The following is a 24,453-nucleotide window of genomic DNA, read 5'->3' as shown; positions in this document are numbered from 1 at the left end:
GTCTAGAATGTCGATTTATACTGACTGGCCTTGACTTCGTGCTGATAACGCGAAGGCTAGAGGGCCCCTCTACCTGTGAAATAGAACGTTTAGAAAACGCTGACGTCATTTTCAGTTTATAACCTGTGGAAATATGTGTATGGGGGAGTACTCTCTTGAAATAAACGCTGTTACTTTTGGCTTTTAAGACTGGTCTCAATCTACTTCATGCATAATTAATGAATTTACAACTCATTAATGAATTAGAATGAGTGAGAATCTGGTTTTGGCTACAAAACATACAGGAATTTAGAAATTCCACTAACAGAAACAGAGCGGCCCCACCTGCTCAGATACATTATAACACACACTCAACTCCGTTATAGGTCTAGTGGAGAAGAGGAAACAGAGCGGCCCCACCTGCTCAGGTACATTATAACACACACTCAACTCCGTTATAGGTCTAGTGGAGAAGAGGAAACAGAGCGGCCCCACCTGCTCAGGTACATTATAACACACACTCAACTCCATTATGGGTCTAGTGGAGAAGAGGAAACAGAGAGGCCCCACCTGCTCAGGTACATTATAACACACACTCAACTCCGTTATGGGTCTAGTGGAGAAGAGGAAACAGAGCGGCCCCACCTGCTCAGGTACATTATAACACACACTCAACTCCATTATGGGTCTAGTGGAGAACAGGAACAATTTCTTTGTTGGTTGCATATTGGGCTCCCGAATGGCACAGCGGTTTAAGGCACTGCATCTCAGCGCAAGAGGCGCAACAGTCCTTGATTTGAATCCAGGCTGTATCACATTCGGCCATGATTGGGAGTCCCATGGGGCGGCGCACAATTGGCCCAGCATCGTCCGGGTTTGGCTGGGGTAGGCTGTCGTTGTAAATAATTTGTTCTAAACTGACTTGCCTAGTTAAATAAAAATAAATAAAAGCAACATCCACGCTAGCATTTGTTTTGTTTTCTAGCAGTGTTTGTGGAAACTGATTGAACCTGAATTCAAAAGCTGTTTTTGTTGTCATTGTCTTCACAGCAAGTTCAGGATATTGCCAGAGGAAGAGTAAAGGCGGGAAGGCCAGCTGTGCCTCAGTGCCAATGGTTCCCACAAGCACCCGTTTTGTTGAAGGTTCTGCAGCAGCCAATGGGGGACTGACTATCCGTCACCCTGTCACAGGGGCCCAGTATGTTCAGATACAGCTCCTGCAGGTGAGAAGGTTCTCTAACAGCAACATTTAGAATGCTGTTTAAAAAAAACTTTTCCAGCATTTTTTTCTATAAAGCACAGAGCAGAATGCCAAGGTGAAAACATGTATTACAGGCCAAAATAAGTTTGTGCGTGTGTGTCCGCTGACAGGGGCCACCTGGCTATATGGAGGTTTTTTAGTATCCATGCATCTGACCTTTTGAATGTAATGTGATTTATGGATTCATATAAATTATTTGTCTGTGTCAGGATGACCCCGCCAGTGAAGGGGACCTAGCCTTCCAGCTGAGCTCCCAGCCTTCCAGCTGAGCTCCCAGCCTTCCAGCTGAGCTCCCAGCCTTCCAGCTGAGCTCCTAGCCTTCCAGCTGAGCTCCCAGCCTTCCAGCTCCCATTCCCAGCTGACCGTGGACCTGCCAGTCAACATCCTACAGGTGAGTACTCCCCATGAAATCATAAAGGGTCATTTCTTAGCACCGTTTCTTATACAGATGTAGAAAATCGACATTTTGAATATATCTAGACACTGATATGGTGCTGGACATCCATTAATGTGAGGTTTTAAAGTGGTGAAGAGTCTCTTTTTAACTGGACAAAACAATGTCTCCTCCATAGGTAGTCAGATATGTAGTGAGCTGCCAGTTTAATTGAAAACCACTGCAATCCTGAAATGGAGATGTTTTAAAAATAAAGATGGAAGAGATTTATGCGAAGCTTTTTAGTTAGGTCCTTATTTGAATGTGTGCAATTGAGGTGTGTTTGCCTGTACTGTAATTGGGGTGTGTTTGTCTGTACTCTAATTGGGGTGTGTTTGCCTGTACTATAATTGGGGTGTATTTGCCTGTACTGTAATTGGGGTGTGTTTGCCTGTACTGTAATTGGGGTGTATTTGCCTGTACTGTAATTGGGGTGTATTTGCCTGTACTGTAATTGGGGTGTGTTTGCCTGTACTGTAATTGGGGTGTATTTGCCTGTACTAGAATTGGGGTGTATTTGCCTGTACTGTAATTGGGGTGTATTTGCCTGTACTGTAATTGGGGTGTGTTTGCCTGTACTGTAATTGGGGTGTGTTTGCCTGTACTGTAATTGGGGTGTGTTTGCTTGTACTGTAATTGGGATGTGTTTGCCTGTACTGTAATTGGGGTGTATTTGCCTGTACTGTAATTGGGGTGTGTTTGCCTGTACTGTAATTGGGGTGTGTTTGCCTGTACTGTAATTGGGGTGTGTTTGCCTGTACTGTAATTGGGGTGTGTTTGCCTGTACTGTAATTGGGGTGTGTTTGCCTGTACTGTAATTGGGGCGTGTTTGCCTGTACTGTAATTGGGGCGTGTTTGCCTGTACTGTAATTGGGGCGTGTTTGCCTGTACTGTAATTGGGGTGTGTTTGCCTGTACTGTAATTGGGGTGTGTTTGCCTGTACTGTAATTGGGGTGTGTTTGCCTGTACTGTAATTGGGGTGTGTTTGCCTGTACTGTAAATGGGGTGTGTTTGCCTGTACTATAATTGGGGTGTATTTGCCTGTACTGTAATTGGGGTGTATTTGCCTGTACTGTAATTGAAGTAGAACTAAATGAGTCATTTCTGTCTGCCTTTCCTCAGGAACCTCCTGCTATGACGGAGGAAGACAATGGCTTGGACAACTCCCAGTTTACAGGAAGCACCATCAACCTGCAGGACCTGGAGTGAGAGGGAGGGGGTATGAAAAAGTTGTGTACATCTGGGTTGGGATGAAGTGGAAGCCAGAACCAAATGCGCCTTGGGAAGAATTGAATGATAAATTAAATGAACATTTACATTTTGGGACTTTTTTTCTTCTCACTATTTACTGTATTTCTGAAATCTTGTTTGTACCACAATCATGATTGCGAGAAAGACACGCTGTCTGTCTTTTTAAAGAGAGACTGTCGTTTTGCACATCCAGTAGGTCCCTCGTGTCTCTTGTCAAACTGTGACGTCTTGTCAGTCTCAGCTACGTTGCCTTGTTCTAGACACTCATACACTGTGCTGTTGTCAGAGCTTCTGTCTAATAATGCCTTACAGACATGATGTACTATACTCATCCATTTAGCAGACGCTTTCTGTTTGTTAGACTTATGTAGCTTTAACTTTTTGGTGGTGGGCAGGGTAAGATATATTTTTCTACAGCTGTGTCATATGAGCTACGTAGGAATGAGACGTATGCGTTCCATGTTCAAAATGTTGCCGGTCCACTTGTTTATAATATCTGTAATGCTTATCTATATGTGACAACTTCCATCTAGTTATTTATTAGCCTTGTTTTACAAAATAGCTGAATCCAATCGCCAGGAGATTAAATAAAAGATTGAAGCAAAATTCTACATTTATTTTGTACAATAAGCCTAGTTTTGTGTTATGACTTCATACTGATTTATGAGCACAGGTTCGTGCCGTCGGGGACATCTTCGTGGGCTATACTCGGCATTGTCTCAGGATAGTAAGTTGGTGGTTGAAGTTATCCCTCAAGTGGTGTGGGGGCTGTGCTTTGGCAAAGTGGGTGGGGTTATATCCTGCCTGTTTGGCCCTGTGCATGGGTGTCATCGGACGGGGCCACTGTGTCTCCCGACCCCTCCTGTCTCAGCCTCCGGTATTTATGCTGCAATAGTTTGTGTCGGGGGGCTAGGGTCAGTCTGTTATCTTATCTGGTGTCCTGTGTGAATTTACGTATGCTCTCTAATTCTCTTTCTCTTGGAGGACCTGAGCCCTAGGACCATGCCTCAGGACTACCTGGCCTGATGACTCCTTTCTGTCCCCAGTCCATCTGGTCGTGCTGCTGCTCCAGTTTCAACTGTTCTGCCTGCAGCTATGGAACCCTGACATGTTCACCGAACGTGCTACCTTGTCCCCAGACCTGCTGTTTTCAACTCTCTAGAGACAGCAGGAGCAGTAGAGATACTCTGAATGATCGGCTATGAAAAGCCAACTGACATTTACTCCTGAGGTGTTGACCTGTTGTACCCTCTACAACCACTGTGATTATTATTATTTGACCCTGCTGGTCATCTATGAACATTTGAACATCTTGGCTGCTCCAGTTTCAACTGTTCTGCCTTATTATTATTCGACCATGCTGGTCATTTATGAACATTTGAACATCTTGGCCATGTTCTGTTATAATCTCCACCCGGCACAGCCAGAAGAGGACTGGCCACCCCACATAGCCTGGTTCCTCTCTAGGTTTCTTCCTAGGTTTTAGCCTTTCTAGGGAGTTTTTCCTAGCCACCGTGCTTCTACACCTGCATTGCTTGCTGTTTGGGGTTTTAGGCTGGGTTTCTGTACAGCACTTTGAGATATCAGCTGATGTACGAAGGGCTATATAAATAAATTTTATTTGATTTGATGTTCTGTTATAATCTCCACCCGGCACAGCCAGATTAGGACTGGCCACCCCTCATAGCCTGGTTCCTCTCTAGGTTTCTTCCTAGGTCCTGGCCTTTCTAGGGAGTTTTTCCTAGCCACCGTGCTTCTACACCTGTATTGATTGCTGTTTGGGATTTTATGCTGGGTTTCTGTACAGCACTTTGACATCAGGTGATGTAAGAAGGGCTTTATGAATAAATATATCTGGCTCTCCTGTTTTCACTGTTATATAGATTTTAGGTTCCTATTAAATTCCCCAAAGAGGCTAGAGTAGTCAGTCCATATAACTGCTATTCACATATAAGGTAATAGATGAAGATGTGTAAGAATAAAACGTAAGAATAATATGGTATGGCAAAATATTGTAATTTAAATCTGGTATGTTAAAATAATCTAATTCTATAAAATGTGTGGGGAGAGCACTGTCCATCTGCCTCAAAGCCCTCCACCAAAACAAAGTCCACGTGCTCCACACCGCCTCAAAAAAAAAACTCCATCCAGTCCCAAAGAAGTAGGACCTATCCCATCATGTGACATTACCAGTGCCCAATAGGGTCATTGTAAAAGCCATACTTATACCCGTCATACCCAATTATTAAAAAAGTCAGTATTTACAGTGACTCAGTCACAGCCCCACAATAGGCCAAAACAGAGATGAAAGGAGTTCCGGTCAGTTGTGGCGTATGGGGCCGTGTTGTGACTTGGCCCTTTACGTGAAGAAGTAGAGCTGCTCCTCTTTCTCCTTGTCTGAGATGTCATACACCTGACTGGTCTTCAGCTTGCGGGCAGGGCGCTGTGATCTAGCCATCAGTTTCTTGCCAGTCTGGAGAAAAAGGCCTTATGTTAGCATCAGCAAATAAAGAGAACACAATGGTATGGTTTCTTTAGTACAATTATATGAAATTAACTCATGACATGTATCAAATGTTATTGTACTAGAACAGCCCACTTGGTAATTAAACCAATGGCTTAGTTATGCAATATCTCAGTTAGCCTATAGGCATCTAATGACAATGTAATGTTACACACTGATTTGGCACATAATTTTGGACTATAGGATTGTAATGGTGTAGTATTGAGGCAGATTGTGTGACTGACTGTTTTCTTGACGTCAGCCTGGGCTCTCTCCAGGGCCCTCTTCAGCCTCTCTTCCTGGTGCTGCTTGTCCTGATGCATCTTCTCATCACGCAGCCTGGGGAAGGGAAGGAGGAAGTGATTATAAGGGGGAAAGAGAAGGGTAGATTAATCTCAACAACTAGATACGCTTCAAACTAAAAAATAAATAATCTGCTCTGGTACTCAGCACATGGAAAATGAAATGTAACAGGGCCCAAGTCCAATTGCACAGACCTGAGTTTCTTCCTCTGCATCAACTAACCACGTTCATGAACTACCCATCGGCAACTAGGCAAAGTTTAAAGCCTAAGGACCTAGAGATTTAAATGGAATAGGGCCAAAGTGACTAGCCTATTTGACGGTCCTACGAGGCTGCGTGCCAGTTCTTGCGTACCTGAACCTCCTCTCCTTTTCCTTGGCCCTCTCGGCCAGCACCAGCCGCTCCTTGGGGACGATCTCCACCTTCTCCAGCAGCTCGTCCAGGCGGCTCTCGATGGCCTTCAGCATCTGCAGCGTGCTCAGGTTGGCCTCGCTGTCGCCCACACAGCCCCGGTACACCTCCTCTACCTTAACGCCCAGGGAGTCAAACATACCCTCCTTCAGAGTAGAGGGAGAGAGAGGAGAAAGAACAAGAGAGTGAAATATCTGTGTGATCTAAGGCCAATTGACGGGCACACTACTGGTATTAGCATGTCCTCTGATTCTCTGCGTAACTCCCAGTGACCTCTCCCATTTCCTGCTTTGGGTAAAAGTTGTCCGTAGTCACAGATCTAAGATCTGCTTACTTTCCCAAAATCCTGCCATCAACCATGTACTCTAAACTGACCTTAGATCAACTTTTTTTCCTACCTGGTCGTCCGACTTGTACTTCCCAAAGTTGAAGAGGCGGGCCCTCAGCTCCAGCTCGGCAGCACGTTCCCTCTCCCTCTGGATGGTGTGGGTCATGATGTCTATCTGCTGGGTCAGCTGGTTGGTCTCCACCTCCCTTCAGAGAGGGGGATGTGTGCACACAAATAGAAACAAATGCAAGTGAGGAAAGAGAGAAGGAACTATAGAGGGTAGATTGTTGACATAAAACCTTGGTCTTGTCAATGTCAGTCAACGTCATTTCTCGTCGTCCTTTTTATAAGTGAAGTCCGGCTGTACGAGCTCCCACATTACGTAGAGATCAACTCTGCTATACCATTGAGTTCTAGCCTATCTACAATAACTATGGTAGTCTACATTCACTTTCAACTTGGCCCTCACTTCCCTCTCAATCTACCTCTGAACTCTAACCCCTGCAGACCTTTCTTACATCTTCTTGCGGTTGTAGTCCATGACCTGTCGGAACTCCTCCTGGGCGTCTTCGGTCTCCCTGGAGTTCTGGATCAGAGAGAGGTTCTGCTCTTCCAGCTCTGTCAGCAGCTCCAGCAGCTGCCTGGGGTCCCTGAAGTACAGCTCCGGGTCCTCCTGCAAGGGCAACAAACACCACATACAGGTGACAGTTTTCCACTTACCCCGAAATAAGTCTAAAGGTAAAGTTTATAAAACATTTAAGAGAAAGATATCCTTTAACAGAAAGCTAGCTGGCCTAAATGCGAGTAGTGGGGTTTGAGTTCGGCATTGTCAGATTTGGGGCTGGTTTTCCCAGATTAATCCTAGTCATATACTCTCTTAAAGATAAAGGTTAAAGTTGGAACCAAATAAGGTTTCTAAGAGCGAATCCATATTGGGAACCATTTTAGGTTCTCTGAAGAAACTTAAATTAGATGGTTATGTGAAGAACCATACAAAACTCCAGGTAGAAACAAAAACTAGCAATGTTTCGGCCCTCTAGAACTGGAATTGAATAGTCCTGCTGTAGGGTCTTGCTCCTTATTTGTATATTTCCCAGGGTGCCTTTCAAGTGAGTTTTAGAGTTACGAGTACCACCCATGACTGTGTTTGCTAGTGACAGAGACACTGTTGTTGCATAAATTCATTTTCATTACTTTGGTCTTCACTAAGTGAGTAAGAGGAGAGTAAGATACCTTATGAGACTACCTAAAGGATTTAAACTAGAACAATCATTTTAGTAACCGGTGCAATAAGTCCAAGTAACAGATTGGATTAGTTTAGAAAAGTCTTATTTATATTTGAGTAGCATAAGATTGATTTATTAATTAATGTACATGCAAAAACCAATATTGAAACAAGCAATTCTAAGAATCTACCTGCAATAGAGCATGCTTGGAAAAATGATAATGATGGGAGTGGTTTTGGTCCAACTCTGGTTATTAACACCAACACGGGGGTTCTTTTACACCACTGAGAGTCAATTGAACTCTTTGCAGTATTAATTCATTAATACTTTCGGTGTAATTACTTACACAAGCACCAGTAGTTATCAGTGGCCAATTTGCTGTGTGCTAGGAAAGGGAGACATCCACAGGCTTCCGTACATTTTAAGAATTCTGAAAAACCGTAGATGCCACGCCAAGAAAACAGACACTTTCAAAGGTTCTTTATCGGGCAAGTGTTCTCCAAGGAACATTAAGAGCTGAGGAAGAACCATTTAAGAACCTTCACCTTTTTCAGTGTGGAGTAGATATTTTAAGCAGACCTGGGTTCAAATACATGTGTATTTGAGTATCTGGTATTCAATTTTAGTATTTTGAAATACACAGCCCAAAACTAGTTTTATTTGATTATTTGAATGGTTATGTGTTAAAAACCAAATAGTCTACCAAATTATATTTGAGAGTATTTTCAAATACTTATTTCAAATACAATTTTAAAATACCTGGGTTAAATGCATGGGAGTGTATTTGAGTCAGTGTATTAGTGTTTTCAAATACTTGCCAAGTGTATTTCCAAATACAGTAAAATATGCAACTACTTTTATCAAATAAAAGATATCTGAATACTTACTCTGAATGTATGTGAAAGTAATTGAGCTATTTTAAATAGTATTTCAACTCTCCATTGGCTTGCTTTTTAGGCCTGGGGCTTAATATGTGTCCAGAAAACCAGCCCATTACATGTTCTGTCAAATTCAGGCTGTATTCACATTTTATTCAAACCGTCTCATTCATAACATTCTGGTGTCAGCTTATCGATGGCTGAAATTTGCCAGAAAGCAGTTGTCTTCCAGCGTAATTCTGATCTTCTAAAGTTGAAACTAACCTCATATTCAGAGCTGTCAGTCTTCAGCTCTGCCACAGGGTTCCTGAAAAGACAGGAATTCAGCGCTATAGCAACAATTAGAGCATATAACATGGTCATCACTTTTCTTATTTATTTTATTTAACCTTTATTTAGACACATCAGTTAAGAACAAATTCTTATCATTGTATTAGTCACATGCGCTGAATACAACAAGTAGTTAAAGAGCAGCAGTAAAATAACAATAGCAAGAATATATACAGGGGGTACCAGTACAGAGTCAATGTGCGGGGGAACAGGTTAGTCGAGGTAATTGAGATACATGTACATGTAGGTAGAGTTATTAAAGTGATAGATAATAACAGAGAGTAGCAGTGGTGTAAAGGTGGGGGGCAATGCAAATAGTCTGGGTAGCCATTTCATTATATGTTCAGGAGTCTTATGGCTTGGGGGTAGAAGCTGTTAAGAAGCCTATTGGACTTGGCGCTCCGGTACCGTTTGCCATGCGGTAGTAGAGAGAACAGTCTATGACTAGGGTGGCTGGAGTCTTTGACAATTTTTAGGGGCTTCCTCTGACACCTCCTGGTATAGAGGTCCTGGATGGCAGGAAGCTTGGACCCAATGATGTACTGGGCCGTACGCACTACCCTCTGTAGTACCTTGCGATCGGAGGCCGAGCAGTTGCCATGCCAGGCAGTGATGCAAACAGTCAGGATGCTCTTGATGGTGCAGCTGTAGAACCTTTTGAGGATCTGAGGACCCATGCCAAATCTTTTTAGTCTCCTGAGAGGGAATAGGTTTTGTCTTGCCCTCTTCATGACCATCATGGTATGCTTGGACCATGTTAGTTTGTTGGTGATGTGGACACCAAGGAACTTGAAGCTCTCAACCTGCTCCACTACAGCCCTGTTGATGATAATGGGGGCGTGCTCGGTCCTCCTTTTCCTGTAGTCCACAATCATCTCCTTTGTCTTGATCACGTTGAGGGAGAGGTTGTTGTCCTGGCACCACACGGCCAGGTCTCTGACCACCTCCCAATAGGCTGTCTCATAGTTGTCGGTGATCAGGCCTACCACTGTTGTGTCATCGGCAAACATAATGATGGTGTTGGAGTCGTGCCTGGCCGTGCAGTCATGAGTGAACAGAGGGAGTACAGGAAGGGACGGAGCACGCACCCCTGAGGAGTCCTTGTGTTGAGGATCAGCGTGGCGGATGTGTTGTTAACTACCCTTACCACCTGGGGACGGCCCGTCAGGAAGTCCAGGATCCAGTTGCAGAGGGAGGTGTTTAGTCCCAGGGTCCTTACCTTATTGAAGAGCTTTGAGGGCACTATGGTGTTGAACGCTGAGCTGTGGTCAATGAATAGCATTCTCACATAGGTGTTCCTTTTGTCCAGGTGGGAAAGGGCAGTGTGGAGTGCAATAGAGATTGCATCATCTGTGGATCTGTGGATCTGTTAGGGCGGTATGCAAATTGGAGTGGGTCTAGGGTTTCTGAGATAATGGTGTTGATGTGAGCCATGACCAGCCTTTCAAAGCACTTCATGGCTACAGATGTGAGTGCTACGGGTTGGTAGTCAGTTAGGCAGGTTACCTTAGTGTACTTGGGCACAGGGACTATGTTGGTATTACAGACTCGGACAGGGAGAGGTTTAAAATGTCAGTGAAGACACTTGCCAGTTGGTCAGCGCATGTTCGCAGTACATGTCCTGGTAATCCGCGGCCTTGTGAATGTTGACCTGTTCAAAGGTCTTACTCACATCGGCTGCGGAGAGCGTGATCACACAGTAGTCCAGAACAGCTGGTGCTCTCATGCATGTTTCAGTGTTATTTGCCTCGAAGCGAGCTTAAAAGTAGTTTATCTCGTCTGGTAGGATTGTGTCACAGGGCAGCTCTCGGCTGTACATCCCTTTGTAGTCTGTAATGGTTTGCAAGCCCTGCCACATCCGATGAACGTCGGAGCTGGTGTAGTATGATTCAATCTTAGTCCAGTATTGACACTTTGCCTGTTAGATGGTTTGTTGGAGGGCATAGCGGGATTTCTTAGTCCCGCTCCTTGAAAGCGGCAGCTCTAGCCTTTAGCTCAGTGCGAATGTTGCCTGTAATCCATGGCTTCTGCTGGTTGGGGTATGTAGTACGCTCACTGTGGGGACGACATCATCGATGCACTTATTGATGAAGCCAATGACTGATGTGGTGTACTCCTCAATGCCATTGGAAGAATTGCGATAAACATATTCCAGTCTGTGATAGCAAAACAGTCCTATAGCTTAGCATCTGCTTCATCTGACCACTTTTTTATTGACCGAGTCACTGGTGCTTCCTGCTTTAATTTTAGGTCGATAAACAGGAATCAGGAGGATAGGATTATGGTCAGATTTGAAAAATGAAGGGTGAGAGAGAGCTTTGTACATGTCTCTGTGTGTGGAGTAAAGGTTGTCTAGAGTTTTTTCCCTCTGGTTGCACATTTAACATGCTGCTAGAAATTTGGTAAAAACAGATTTAAGTTTCCCAAAATGAAAGTCCCCGGCCACCAGGAGTATCGCCTCTGGATGAGCGTTTTCCTATTTGCTTATGGCGGAATACAGCTCATTGAGTGCGGTCTTAGTGCCAACATCGGTCTGTGGTGGTATGTAAACAGCTACGAAAAATACATATGAAAACTCTCTAGGTAGATAGAGTATCTCATGATAAGCTGTAGACCACACTAACTCAGGCGAGCAAAACCTTGAGACTTCCCTAGATATCGTGAACCAGCTGTTGTTTACATATATGCAGTCTGCCACCCCTCGTCTTACCAGACGCCGCTGTTCTATCGTGCCGATACAGTGTATAACCAGCCAGCTGTGTGTTGATAATGTCATCATTCAGCCACGACTCCGTGAAGCACAAGATATTACAGTTTTAATGTCCCTTTGGTAGTTTAATCTTCCTCGCATGTGATTGCATGTTAGTCGTGGCTGGTGAGTAATCACTGTTCTGATGTCCAGAAGTTATTTTCGGTCATAAGAGACGGTAGCAGCAACATTATGTACAAAATAAGTTTAAAAATAAGTTACAAACAATGCAAAAGAACAAACAAAGAATAAAAACACAATCGGTTAGAAGCACGTAAAACGTCAGCCATCTTCTCCGGCGCCGTCTTCCACTTATTTACAATGACTTGCACACACACGCACGTGAGCACACACACACACACACCATACACATACATACATACCTACATACATACATACATACATACATACATACATACATACATACATACATACATACATACATACAAACACTCACAATTTGTCACTCCGACCTGTCGACTGTCTAGAGGGGGTCCTAGCATCCCGGATAGGTGGCAGCTCTCGCCCGCAAAGGACTCCTTACTGTCCGTAGCTGTGTGTGTGTGTGTGTGTGTGTGTGTGTGTGTGTGTGTGTGTGTGTGTGTGTGTGTGTGTGTGTGTGTGTGTGTGTGTGTGTGTGTGTGTGTGTGTGTGTGTGTGTGAGAGAGATAGACAGAGAGAAAGAGAGGGACAGAGAAAGAGAGATCAACAAAGATAGACAGAGTTAGAGGGACAGAGATAGATAGACAGAGTGAGAGGGACAGAGTGAGAGGGACAGAGATAGATAGACAGAGTTAGAGGGACAGAGATAGATAGACAGAGTTAGAGGGACAGAGTGAGAGGGACAGAGATAGATAGACAGAGTTAGAGGGACAGAGATAGATAGACAGAGTGAGAGGGACAGAGATAGATAGACAGAGTTAGAGGGACAGAGATAGATAGACAGAGTGAGAGGGACAGAGTGAGAGGGACAGAGATAGATAGACAGAGTTAGAGGGACAGAGTGAGAGGGACAGAGTGAGAGGGACAGAGATAGATAGACAGAGTGAGAGGGACAGAGATAGATAGACAGAGTTAGAGGGACAGAGATAGATAGACAGAGTGAGAGGGACAGAGATAGATAGACAGAGTTAGAGGGACAGAGATAGATAGACAGAGTTAGAGGGACAGAGATAGATAGACAGAGTTAGAGGGACAGAGATAGATAGACAGAGTTAGAGGGACAGAGATAGATAGACAGAGTTAGAGGGACAGAGATAGATAGACAGAGTGAGAGGGACAGAGTGAGAGGGACAGAGATAGATAGACAGAGTTAGAGGGACAGAGTGAGAGGGACAGAGTGAGAGGGACAGAGATAGATAGACAGAGTTAGAGGGACAGAGATAGATAGACAGAGTTAGAGGGACAGAGATAGATAGACAGAGTGAGAGGGACAGAGTGAGAGGGACAGAGATAGATAGACAGAGTTAGAGGGACAGAGATAGATAGACAGAGTGAGAGGGACAGAGATAGATAGACAGAGTTAGAGGGACAGAGATAGACAGAGTGAGAGGGACAGAGTGAGAGGGACAGAGTGAGAGGGACAGAGTGAGATGGACAGAGTGAGAGGGACAGAGTGAGAGGGACAGAGTGAGAGGGACAGAGTGAGAGGACAGAGTGAGAGGGACAGAGTGAGAGAGACAGAGTTAGCGAGACAGAGATAGATAGACAGAGTGAGAGGGACAGAGTGAGAGGGACAGAGTGAGAGGGACAGAGTGAGAGGGACAGAGTGAGAGGGACAGAGTGAGATGGACAGAGTGAGAGGGACAGCGTTAGCGAGACAGAGATAGCGAGACAGAGATAGCGAGACAGAGAGAGAGACTTATAAAAAGGTAACTTTAGTGTAGACACAATAGAGTATCACATCCTGTATGTTTTATAACAAACACTAAGAAAGAACACATACTAGTACGTCTTTTCGGAGTAGCCCTCTCATCTTTGTCTTTCTCTTTGGGCTTGTCCTTGGTGGCAGACTTGAGTTTAAGTGTCTTGGCCTTGGCCCTATGTGCCTCTTGCCACTCTAGAGGGGACAGCTTGAAGAGGAACTCCTTGTGCATCTTGAACTCCTTTATGATGTCCTCAAACTTAGAGATGTCACTGCAGGGGGAGAGCACGCACGCACACAAACGAACAAAGGCATGAACATGTGCACACACACACATCCTTGAGATATACATGATATACAAGTACATCATGCATTGATGTTATAGTTGATTTACAGCTACAGTTCCAATATTATACTGAGGTAGGAGGCCATGCCCATCTTAGCTGTAATGCTCTGTGTGTTACCCACCTCTTAATGGTCACCATCTTAGCTGTAATGCTCTGTGTGTTACCCACCTCTTAATGGTCACCATCTTAGCTGTAATGCTCTGTGTGTTACCCACCTCTTAATGGTAACCATCTTAGCTGTAATGCTCTGTGTGTTACCCACCTCTTAATGCTCACCATCCTGGTTGTGATCCTCTTGATCTCAGACATCTTCTCCATTTTCACTTTGGTCTCCAACTCAGCACTGTGCAAAATGGAGACACTATGTGACTTTAAGAAGACAATACATTGGACATACTGTACCTCTAACACATTGTTAGTTACACTTTGATGTCCTCCACTGACTTTTCTATAGAGCTCTACGTGTTGGGGTTTGCGTTAGTGTCTGTTACTTACACTTTGATGGCCTCCACAGAGTTCTTGTCGTTCTCTTTAAGGAATTGGTCAAATATGATGGCGTCGTCCTCTAGGAACTGCTGGGCGTGCGTCAGCTTCCTCTCCTCCGCCGCTGCCACTTTCTCTAGCTGCTCGATCTCTCCACGCTTCACCGCCAGGGAGTACTGAGAGAGAGAGAGGGTTGGGGAGAGAGAGAGAGATGGGGGAGAGAGAGAGATGGGGAGAGAGAGATAGGGGGGGAGAGAGGGTTGGGGAGAGAGAGAGATGGGGAGAGAGAGAGGGTTGGGGGAGAGAGAGATGGGGAGAGAGAGAGGGTGGGGAGAGAGAGATAGGGGAGAGAGAGAGGGTTGGGGAGAGAGAGAGGGTGGGGAGAGAGAGAGAGATGGGGGAGAGAGAGAGGGTTGGGGAGAGAGAGAGAGATGGGGGAGAGAGAGAGGGTTGGGGAGAGAGAGAGGGTTGGGGAGAGAGAGAGAGATGGGGAGAGAGAGAGAGATGGGGAGAGAGAGAGGGTTGGGGAGAGAGAGAGAGATGGGGAGAGAGAGAGGGTTGGGGAGAGAGAGAGATGGGGAGAGAGAGAGATGGGGGAGAGAGAGAGGGTTGGGGAGAGAGAGAGAGGGGGAGAGAGAGAGATGGGGAGAGAGAGAGAGATGGGGGAGAGAGAGAGGGTTGGGGAGAGAGAGGTGGGTTGGGGAGAGAGAGGGGTTGAGGGAGAGAGAGATGGGGAGAGAGAGAGAGATGGGGAGAGAGATAGAGATGGGGGAGAGAGAGAGATGGGGAGAGAGAGAGATGGTTGGGGAGAGAGAGATGGGGGAGAGAGAGAGATGGTTGGGGAGAGAGAGAGATGGAGAGAGAGAGGGTTGGGGAGAGAGAGAGGGTTGGGGAGAGAGAGGGTTGGGGAGAGAGAGGGTTGGGGAGAGAGAGAGGGTTGGGGAGAGAGAGAGGGTTGGGGAGAGAGAGGGTTGGGGAGAGAGAGATGGGGGAGAGAGAGAGAGATGGGGAGAGAGAGAGGGTTGGGGAGAGAGAGGGTTGGGAGAGAGAGGGTTGGGGAGAGAGAGAGATGGGGAGAGAGAGAGGGTTGGGGAGAGAGATGGGGTAGAGAGAGAGGGTTGGGGAGAGAGATGGGGTAGAGAGAGAGAGAGGGTTGGGGAGAGAGAGAGATGGGGAGAGAGAGAGGGGGTGGGAGAGAGAGAGATAGGGGAGAGAGAGAGGGTTGGGGAGAGAGAGAGATGGGGGAGGGAGAGAGAGAGATGGGGGGGGAGAGAGAGGGTGGGGAGATAGAGATAGGGGAGAGAGAGAGGGTTGGGGAGAGAGAGAGATGAGAGAGAGGGTTGGGGAGAGAGAGAGGGTTGGGAAGAGAGAGGGTTGGGAAGAGAGAGAGATGGGGGAGAGAGAGAGGGTTGGGGAGAGAGAGAGATGGGGAGAGAGAGAGGGTTGGGGAGAGAGAGATGGGGGAGAGAGAGAGGGTTGGGGAGAGAGAGATGGGGGAGAGAGAGATGGGGAGAGAGAGAGATGGGGAGAGAGAGAGGGTTGGGGAGAGAGAGAGGGTTGGGGAGAGAGTGAGGGTTGGGGAGAGAGAGAGGGTTGGGGAGAGAGAGAGATGGGGAGAGAGAGAGGGGTTGGGGAGAGAGAGATGGGGGAGAGAGAGAGGGTTGGGGAGAGAGAGAGAGTGAGAGAGAGAGATGGGAGAGAGAGAGATGGGGAGAGAGAGGGTTGGGGAGAGAGAGAGATGAGAGAGAGAGATGGGAGAAAGAGAGATGGGGGAGAGAGAGGGTTGGGGAGAGAGAGAGAGATGGGGAGAGAGAGAGAGATGGGGAGAGAGAGAGGGTTGGGGAGAGAGAGAGGGTTGGGGAGAGAGAGAGAGGGTTGGGGAGAGAGAGAGAGGGGTTGGGGAGAGAGAGAGATTGGGGAGAGAGAGAGAGGGTTGGGGAGGGAGAGAGAGATGGGGAGAGAGAGAGAGGGTTGGGGAGAGAGAGAGAGATGGGGGAGAGAGAGAGGGTTGGGGAGAGAGAGAGAGATGGGGAGAGAGGGTTGGGGAGAGAGAGAGGGTTGGGGAGAGAGAGATGGGGGAGAGAGAGAGAGAGATGGGGAGAGAGAGAGGGTTGGGGAGAGAGAGAGAGATGGGGAGAGAGAGAGGGTTGGGGAGAGAGAGAGAGAGAGATATGGATGAGGAGGAACATACCGGGATGGATGGATGGATGGATAGCAGTGGAGGCTGCTGAGGAGAGAACAGCTCATAATAAAGTCTGGAATGGAGCTAATGGAATGGTATCAAACCATATGTTTCATGTATTTGATGCCTTTCCACCTACTCCGCTCCGTCCTCCCCAATTAAGTTGCCACCAACCTCCGGTGGTGGTGATAGATAGATAGATAGATAGATAGATAGATAGATAGATAGATAGATAGATAGATAGATAGATAGATAGATAGATAGATGGATAGATGGATAGATAGATAGATAGATAGATAGATAGATAGATAGATAGATAGATAGATAGATAGATAGATAGATAGATAGATAGATAGATAGATAGATAGATGGATAGATGGATAGATGGATGGATGGATGGATGGATGGATGGATGTAGGTGGAGAATCCCAGAGACATGTGGGAGGTGGAGAAAGCTTGTATTGACTGTACCTACACATGGGCTACCCTTCACTAGTGAAAACCAATAAAGACAATGAATACATAACAATTACATTATCAATTGTGTAAAGACCGAATATCTGCAAACACATTCCAGTTGTAGTCGATCAAGATCATAACATGATTACCAGGTCAGTTTATATGCACTGTTGTTCCCTTCTTACCTCCAACAGAAACATCTCCTTTTTCTGGTTGATAAACTCATTTATGCTCTCTTTGTCTATATTACAATCTGAGGAGAAACGGTAGGGTTGGTTACACAGCATGACATTGTTAAACGATGGGACTGAGGTTGAGTATAGAGGCAAAGAGCCAATGACAAAGGCTTTTGATTTTCCATAAGAATGATTTTAGTTGTATCAATGACTTCAGTGCAAGCCTTTGTTTAGACCTACACTGTATGTGTGTGTAGACCTAAAGTGTGTGTTAACATGTACACTGAGTGTACAAAACATAAGAAAAACCTTGCTAATATTGAGTTGCATCCCCTTTTGCCTTCAGAACAGCCTCAATTCGTCAGATCATGGACTCTACAAGGTATTGAAAGTGTGCCACAGGGATGCTGGCCCATGTTGAATCCAATGCTTCCCACAGTTGTGTCAAGATGGCTGGATGTCCTTTGAGGGGTGAACTATTCTTGATACACACAGGAAACTGGACTTCAGGAAACAGCAGAGGGAGCACCCCCCTATCCACATCGAAGGGACAGCAGTGGAGAAGGTGGAAAGTTTTAAGTTCCCTGGCGTACACATCACAGACAAACTGAAATGGTCCACCCACACAGACAGCGTGGTGAAGAAGCCGCAACAGCGCCTCTTCAACCTCAGGAGGCTGAAGAAATTTGGCGTGTCACCCAAAACCCTGACAAACTTTTACAGATACGTAATCGAGAGCATCCTGTTGGGCAGTAACACAGCCTAGGAAAGGCAACTGCACCACCTTCAACCGCAAGGCTCTCCAGTGGGTGGTGCGGTCTACGCAACACATCACCGGGGGCAAACTGCCTGCCCTCCAGGACACCTACACCACCCAATGTCACAGGAAGGCAAAAAAGATCATCAAGGACAACAACCACCCGAGCCACTGCCTGTTCACCCCGCTACCATCCAGAAGGCTTCTATCTCAAGGCCATCAGACTGCTAAACAGCAGTCAGTTACTCAGAGAAGCTGCTGCCTACATTGAGACCCAATCACTGGACACTTTAATAAAATGGATCACTAGTCACTTTAAACAATTCAATTCTAAATAATGTTACTTTAATAATGTTTATATATCTTACATTACTCATTTCACATGTACAGTGGGGCAAAAAAGTATTTAGTCAGCCACCAATTGTGCAAGTTCTCCCACTTAAAAAGATGAGAGAGGCCTGTAATTTTCATCACAGGTACACTTCAACTATGACAGACAAAATGAGAGAAAAAAATCCAGAAAATCACATTGTAGGATTTTTAATGAAGTTATTTGCAAATTGGTGGAAAATAAGTATTTGGTCACCTACAAACAAGCAAGATTTCTGTCTCTCACTGACATGTAACTTCTTCTTTAAGAGGCTCCTCTGTCCTCCACTCGTTACCTGTATTAATGGCACCTGTTTGAACTTGTTATCAGTATAAAAGACACCTGTCCACAACCTCAAACAGTCACACTCCAAACTCCACTATGGCCAAGACCAAAGAGCTGTCAAAGGACACCAGAAACAAAATTGTAGACCTGCACCAGGCTGGGAAGACTGAATCTGCAATAGGTAAGCAGCTTGGTTTGAAGAAATCAACTGTGGGAGCAATTATTAGGAAATGGAAGACATACAAGACCACTGATAATCTCCCTCCATCTGGGGCTCCACGCAAGATCTCACCCCGTGGGGTCAAAATGATCACAAGAATGGTGAGCAAAAATGCCAGACGTGTCCCCCTGCTTAAGCCAGTACATGTCCAGGCCCGTCTGAAGTTTGCTAGAGAGCATTTGGATGATCCAGAAGAAGATTGGGAGAATGTCATATGGTCAGATGAAACCAAAATAGAACTTTTTGGTAAAAACTCGTCATGTTTGGAAGACAAAGAATGCTGAGTTGCAATCCAAAGAACACCATACCTACTGTGAAGCATGGGGGTGGAAACATCATGTTTTGGGGCTGTTTTTCTGCAAAGGGACCAGGACGACTGATCCGTGTAAAGGAAAGAAGGAATGGGGCCATGTATCGTGAGATTTTGAGTGAAAACCTCCTTCCATCAGCAAGGGCATTGAAGATGAAACGTGGCTGGGTCTTTCAGCATGACAATGATCCCAAACACACCGACCGGGCAACGAAGGAGTGGCTTCGTAAGAAGCATTTCAAGGTCCTGGAGTGGCCTAGCCAGTCTCCAGATCTCAACCCCATGGAAAATCTTTGGAGGGAGTTGAAAGTCCGTATTGCCCAGCAACAGCCCCAAAACATCACTGCTCTAGAGGAGATCTGCATGGAGGAATGGGCCAAAATACCAGAAACAGTGTGTGAAAAACTTATGAAGACTTACAGAAAACGTTTGACCTCTGTCATTGCCAACAAAGGGTACATAACAAAGTATTTAGAAACTTTTGTTATTGACCAAATACTTATTTTCCACCATAATTTGCAAATAAATTCATAAAAAATCCTACAATGTGATTTTCTGGATTTTTTTTCTCATTTTGTCTGTCATAGTTGAAGTGTACCTATGATGAAAATTACAGGCCTCTCATCTTTTTAAGTGGGAGAACTTGCACAATTGGTGGCTGACTAAATACTGCCCCACTGTATGTACTGTATTTTACACCATTTTTTGCACCTTGCCTATGCCGCTCGGCCATCGCTCATCCATACACTTACATGTACATATTCTCTTACACCCCTTTAGATTTGTGTGTATTAGGTAGTTGTTGGGGAATTGTTAGATTACTTGTTAGATATTACTGCACTGTCGGAACTAGAAGCACAAGCATTTCGCTACACTCACATTAACATCTGCTAACCATGTATATGTGACAAATAAAATGTGATTTGATTTGAAACTGTTGAGTGTGAAAAACCCAGCAGCATTGCAGTTCTTGACACACACTAACCTGTTCAAAGGCACTTCAAACTTTTGTCTTGCCTATTCACCCTCTGAATCGCACACATACACAATCCACGTCTCAAGGCTTAAAAATCCATCTTTAACCTGTCTCCTCCCCTTCATCTACACTGATGGAAGTGGATTTAACAAGGGACATCAATAAGGGATCACAGCTTTCACCTGGTCAGTCTACGTCATTGAAAGAGCAGGTGTTCCTAATCATTTGTACACTCAGTGTATGTCAATTATGGTGTAGCAACATGGTGTGTGTAGGTGTGTTTGTGTCCGTGAATGTGTGTCTGTCTTTCTGTCTGTCACCACCTTTGATCATGGCCGCCCTCCAGGCAGGGGTGTTTTGTAGCTCGGCCAGCCTGCTCTCCTCCCCTCCTTGCTGGGCTGTGTCCTCTTCCTCCAGCCCCTCTCTCAGCTTCCTGCGGAGATCAGCCTGCTTGGCCTTCATACGGCCTGCATATGTCACCTTCTCATGAACCTGCAAGCCCAACTGGCTCTGCAGCTCAGGGAAAGAAAATAGGTGCATGTTTTAACCTGATGTTGGCCAGATACCAGTTGGACAGAGGTAACTAAACAGTAACTATGTGTGTAATGCATTGAAAAATATATATTTTGGCCGGAAATCAATCAGATTGTGGACTATAGGCATTGCTGCTTTTAAAGGCAATGCTCCTGTGTTCGGGGAGATCCCATTCCAGAAATTGCCTTTAAAATCCGCAATGCCTGTACCCCACGATCGGATTGAAACCCGGCCCAGGCCGCTTTGTCAACAATTGGATTGAATGGATAATAACAGCACATATACACACCAGTTTCCTGCTCTCCTTTTCCCTCTTCCTGATTGGGGAAATGTTGTCATCGAGCACTTCGAAAGGGTTTGCCCTAGGCTTCAGTTTACCAACATCTTCACACGTTGCAATAAAAAAGGAAAATGTCATCGAGAAGAGTAGCCCTTGTATTTAAACCAGTACCAGTACAATAATCTCTCCAAAACAGCATGCATGTTGTAACAATACACTACCAAGAATAAACTGGTACTAACTACGTCACTGTCTTTTTTAGGATGGTGTCATACATTTCCGAACCCCAACTGTTGATTACATTTTCCATACAATTTGTTTTTATCTACAGTAGTTTATAAATTGAGTTAACCCTAGACTGGGATTTAGTGGAATTAGAGTGATGTCAAATGGAACACGCAGTGAATGGAAATTAATGGAATTGGATCAGGTGGTTCCCATGTCTACTTCCTAACCTCTTTTATGACAGAGTCATTCTCGGGTTACCTCAGACTGACTCATTATCAACCGTACAAGTAATGCTAACCAGTTAGTTAGGTCAGGGTTTCCCCTATAGCACTACACAGCTGATTAAAAGAATCAAAGCTTAATGATGAGTTGATTATTTGAATCAGCTGTGTAGTGTTAGGATAAAAAACAAACCTGGGGGGTCAATGACTTGGTGGCACTCGCCGACTGGGCAACTATCAGAGGACCTGTCAGCATGTTTGGTCCACCTGTCAAATAGAATCATATAGGAAATCTAAACTAGAATTCACCCCAGTAGAAACACCAGGTTATTATGTGTTTAGTATCCTAGTCTTGCGTGGCCAGCCTCCCAAATCCCGTCTCAATCACAGCCATTGTTCGTACTGCATCAGTGTGTCAAGATAAAGACATTGCTAGTACAGCATCAGTGTGTCAAGATAAAGACATTGCTAGTACAGCATCAGTGTGTCAAGATAAAGACATTGCTAGTACAGCATCAGTGTGTCAAGATAAAGACATTGCTAGTACAGCATCAGTGTGTCAAGATAAAGACATTGCTAGTATAGCATCAGTGTGTCAAGATAAAGACATTGCTAGTACAGCATCAGTGTGTCAAGATAAAGACATTGCTAGTACAGCATCAGTGTGTCAAGATGAAGACATTGCTAGTATAGCATCAGTGTGTCAAGATAAAGACATTGCTAGTACAGCATCAGTGTGTCAAGATAAAGACATTGCTAGTACAGCATCAGTGTGTCAAGATGAAGACATTGCTAGTATAGCATCAGTGTGTCAAGATAAAGACATTGCTAGTACAGCATCAGTGTGTCAAGATAAAGACATTGCTAGTACAGCATCAGTGTGTCAAGATGAAGACATTGCTAGTACAGCATCAGTGTGTCAAGATAAAGACATTGCTAGTATAGCATCAGTGTGTCAAGATAAAGACATTGCTAGTACAGCATCAGTGTGTCAAGATAAAGACATTGCTAGTACAGCATCAGTGTGTCAAGATGAAGACATTGCTAGTACAGCATCAGTGTGTCAAGATGAAGACATTGCTAGTATAGCATCAGTGTGTCAAGATAAAGACATTGCTAGTACAGCATCAGTGTGTCAAGATAAAGACATTGCTAGTACAGCATCAGTGTGTCAAGATGAAGACATTGCTAGTATAGCATCAGTGTGTCAAGATAAAGACATTGCTAGTACAGCATCAGTGTGTCAAGATAAAGACATTGCTAGTACAGCATCAGTGTGTCAAGATGAAGACATTGCTAGTACAGCATCAGTGTGTCAAGATGAAGACATTGCTAGTACAGCATCAGTGTGTCAAGATAAAGACATTGCTAGTACAGCATCAGTGTGTCAAGATGAAGACATTGCTCGTACAGCATCAGTGTGTCAAGATGAAGACATTGTCAGAACAGCATCAGTTTGTCAAAATTAAGATTTATAAGACAATACAGATTTGATCACCCTGTTGCTGGAGAACTTTGATGCAATGCAGGAAATGTGAAATATGTAGTGTATTTGAGGTTTAAAAAGGCTTCTGAAGTTTTTAATTTTCACTTTGAAATTTCAGACTTGATTTTCTCTTATGAAAAACATATCAGCCCATACAAAACTGGCCATAAATTATAATCCTCATAATTCATATTTCCTGTTGCTGCAGGATTATTTTCCTGCTATAGCAAACTGTCTCAAATGAAGATCTGTCGTGTCTACTTACTGTGCCTTGATGCTGGTGACAACATCCCTAGAGTAGAAAGTGAATGCAAGTTACCACAATTAGGGGCGAATACTTGTAAAAAATGGACTGTTTTTTTCCTCATATATTTCATGCCAATTATTACTTAATCTAATAAATATCCCAACAATGTATATATAGGCCTATATATAGACCCAGGGTGTTCAATGTAGCATAGAATGTTACCAATGGTGAATATGCCCAGTTGTTTTCTTTATCTAGAGAATGTTACAATGTTTCAAAAAAATCGAATAACAATTTAGCCAAATTGGCTTCTTGTGACATGCCAAATATTTCCCCAACCAATTTAAGCTAATTATTGTCAGAGTAAAATACGGTTTTGTTTTAACACCTCTCCTTACCTTCAATTTGATTTAAGCCTTGACAATGTCTTCTGCTGACACGTTGTCATATTAGCATCTTGAGAGAGTTCTGTCCTACTTTGGAATTGGAACTCGATTGTTCCGAGTTTGCGTTATGTTGCCGTGGTAACATCATTCTTCAGAAGGTTCTATTTTATTACCACTAGATGACGCTGTTTCCCAACATTCTCCTCAGTCTCAAACGCGTTTTTAATAGGACTTCGTTCAAAAAGACTGTCAGGGATTTTGGGAGTTAGATTGTTAAGCATCAAATTGGCCTGGAGGTCTCATTTGTTTACTTTGGGTACAGAAAACTATTTGATAGGTTATTAAAGCACAGCTGACCATTTTGAATATGAGCCAGACTGCAAAATGTTATATTTGCACCCTTTTATGCATAGCTGTGCAGATGGCAGACAGTGTGTATGTATGGCGTCGTGTGGGAGAGCGGTTTGCTGATGTCAACGTTGTGAACAGAGTGCCCCATGGTGGCAGTGGTATAGGCAGGCATAGGCTACGGACAACATATACAATTGCATTTTATCGATGGCATTCAGGCAATTTGAATGCACAGAGATACGATGACGGGATCTTAAGGCCCATTGCCGTGACATTCATCCGCCTCCATCAATTCATGTTTTAGCATGATAATGCATGGCCCCATGTCGCAAGGATCTGTACACAATTCCTGGAAGCTGAAAATGTCCCAGTTCTTCCATGGCCTGCATACTCACCAGACATGTCACCCATTGAGTGACAAATAAAGGTTACATTTAAAAAATAAAATAAAAAGTTTACAAAATGTAGCATGTTTGGGATGCTCTGGGTCGACGTGTACAACAGCATTTTCCAATTCCCTCCAATATCCAGCAACTTGGCACAGCTATTGAAGTGGAGTGGGACAACATTCCACAGGCCACAATCAACAGCCTGATCAACTCTATGTAAAGGAGATGTGTTGTGTTGCATGAGGCAAAT

General features: G+C 44.6%; 1 protein-coding gene and 1 long non-coding RNA gene across 2 annotated transcripts; one reads left to right on the top strand and one right to left on the bottom strand.

Moving 5' to 3' along the window:
• Positions 1-924: 924 nt before the first annotated feature.
• LOC112246241 lies at positions 925-3,498 on the top strand. The gene is made up of 3 exons (XR_002952882.2): positions 925-1,202; positions 1,450-1,631; positions 2,796-3,498. It is a non-coding gene; the product is annotated as an uncharacterized LOC112246241 (long non-coding RNA).
• Positions 3,499-4,921: 1,423 nt separating this feature from the next.
• On the bottom strand, positions 4,922-23,566 carry LOC112246224 (cilia- and flagella-associated protein 100-like). The gene is made up of 15 exons (XM_042323725.1): positions 23,476-23,566; positions 23,096-23,122; positions 20,905-20,999; positions 20,405-20,591; positions 17,173-17,240; positions 14,359-14,522; positions 14,126-14,206; positions 13,598-13,788; positions 12,110-12,205; positions 8,838-8,902; positions 6,988-7,142; positions 6,540-6,675; positions 6,085-6,287; positions 5,673-5,766; positions 4,922-5,397 (listed from the first exon to the last, which is right to left on the bottom strand). Exons 2-15 carry the CDS (start codon positions 23,118-23,120, stop codon positions 5,284-5,286), a joined length of 1,674 nt encoding a protein of 557 aa, XP_042179659.1. The 5' UTR covers positions 23,121-23,122; positions 23,476-23,566; the 3' UTR covers positions 4,922-5,283.
• Between the last annotated feature and the right edge of the window lie 887 nt (positions 23,567-24,453).

The sequence above is a fragment of the Oncorhynchus tshawytscha genome, linkage group LG07 (genome assembly GCF_018296145.1).
Source record: "Oncorhynchus tshawytscha isolate Ot180627B linkage group LG07, Otsh_v2.0, whole genome shotgun sequence".
Lineage (NCBI taxonomy): Eukaryota > Metazoa > Chordata > Actinopteri > Salmoniformes > Salmonidae > Oncorhynchus > Oncorhynchus tshawytscha.
Note: the sequence above shows the minus strand (reverse complement) of the source record. Positions and strands in the feature narration are given on the sequence as shown.

Bases quoted from the DNA above. Each gene is read 5' to 3' on its own strand.
- LOC112246224 (XM_042323725.1), bottom strand. From the start codon at position 23,120: ATGTTGTCACCAGCATCAAGGCACA. The intron at 14,207-14,358 runs GTAAGTAACAGA...CATTTTGCACAG, and splicing joins TCTGTGGAGGCCATCAAAGT to TGCTGAGTTGGAGACCAAAG. The intron at 8,903-12,109 runs GTGAGTGTTTGT...TTGTTGCTATAG, and splicing joins ACAGGTCGGAGTGACAAATT to CGCTGAATTCCTGTCTTTTC.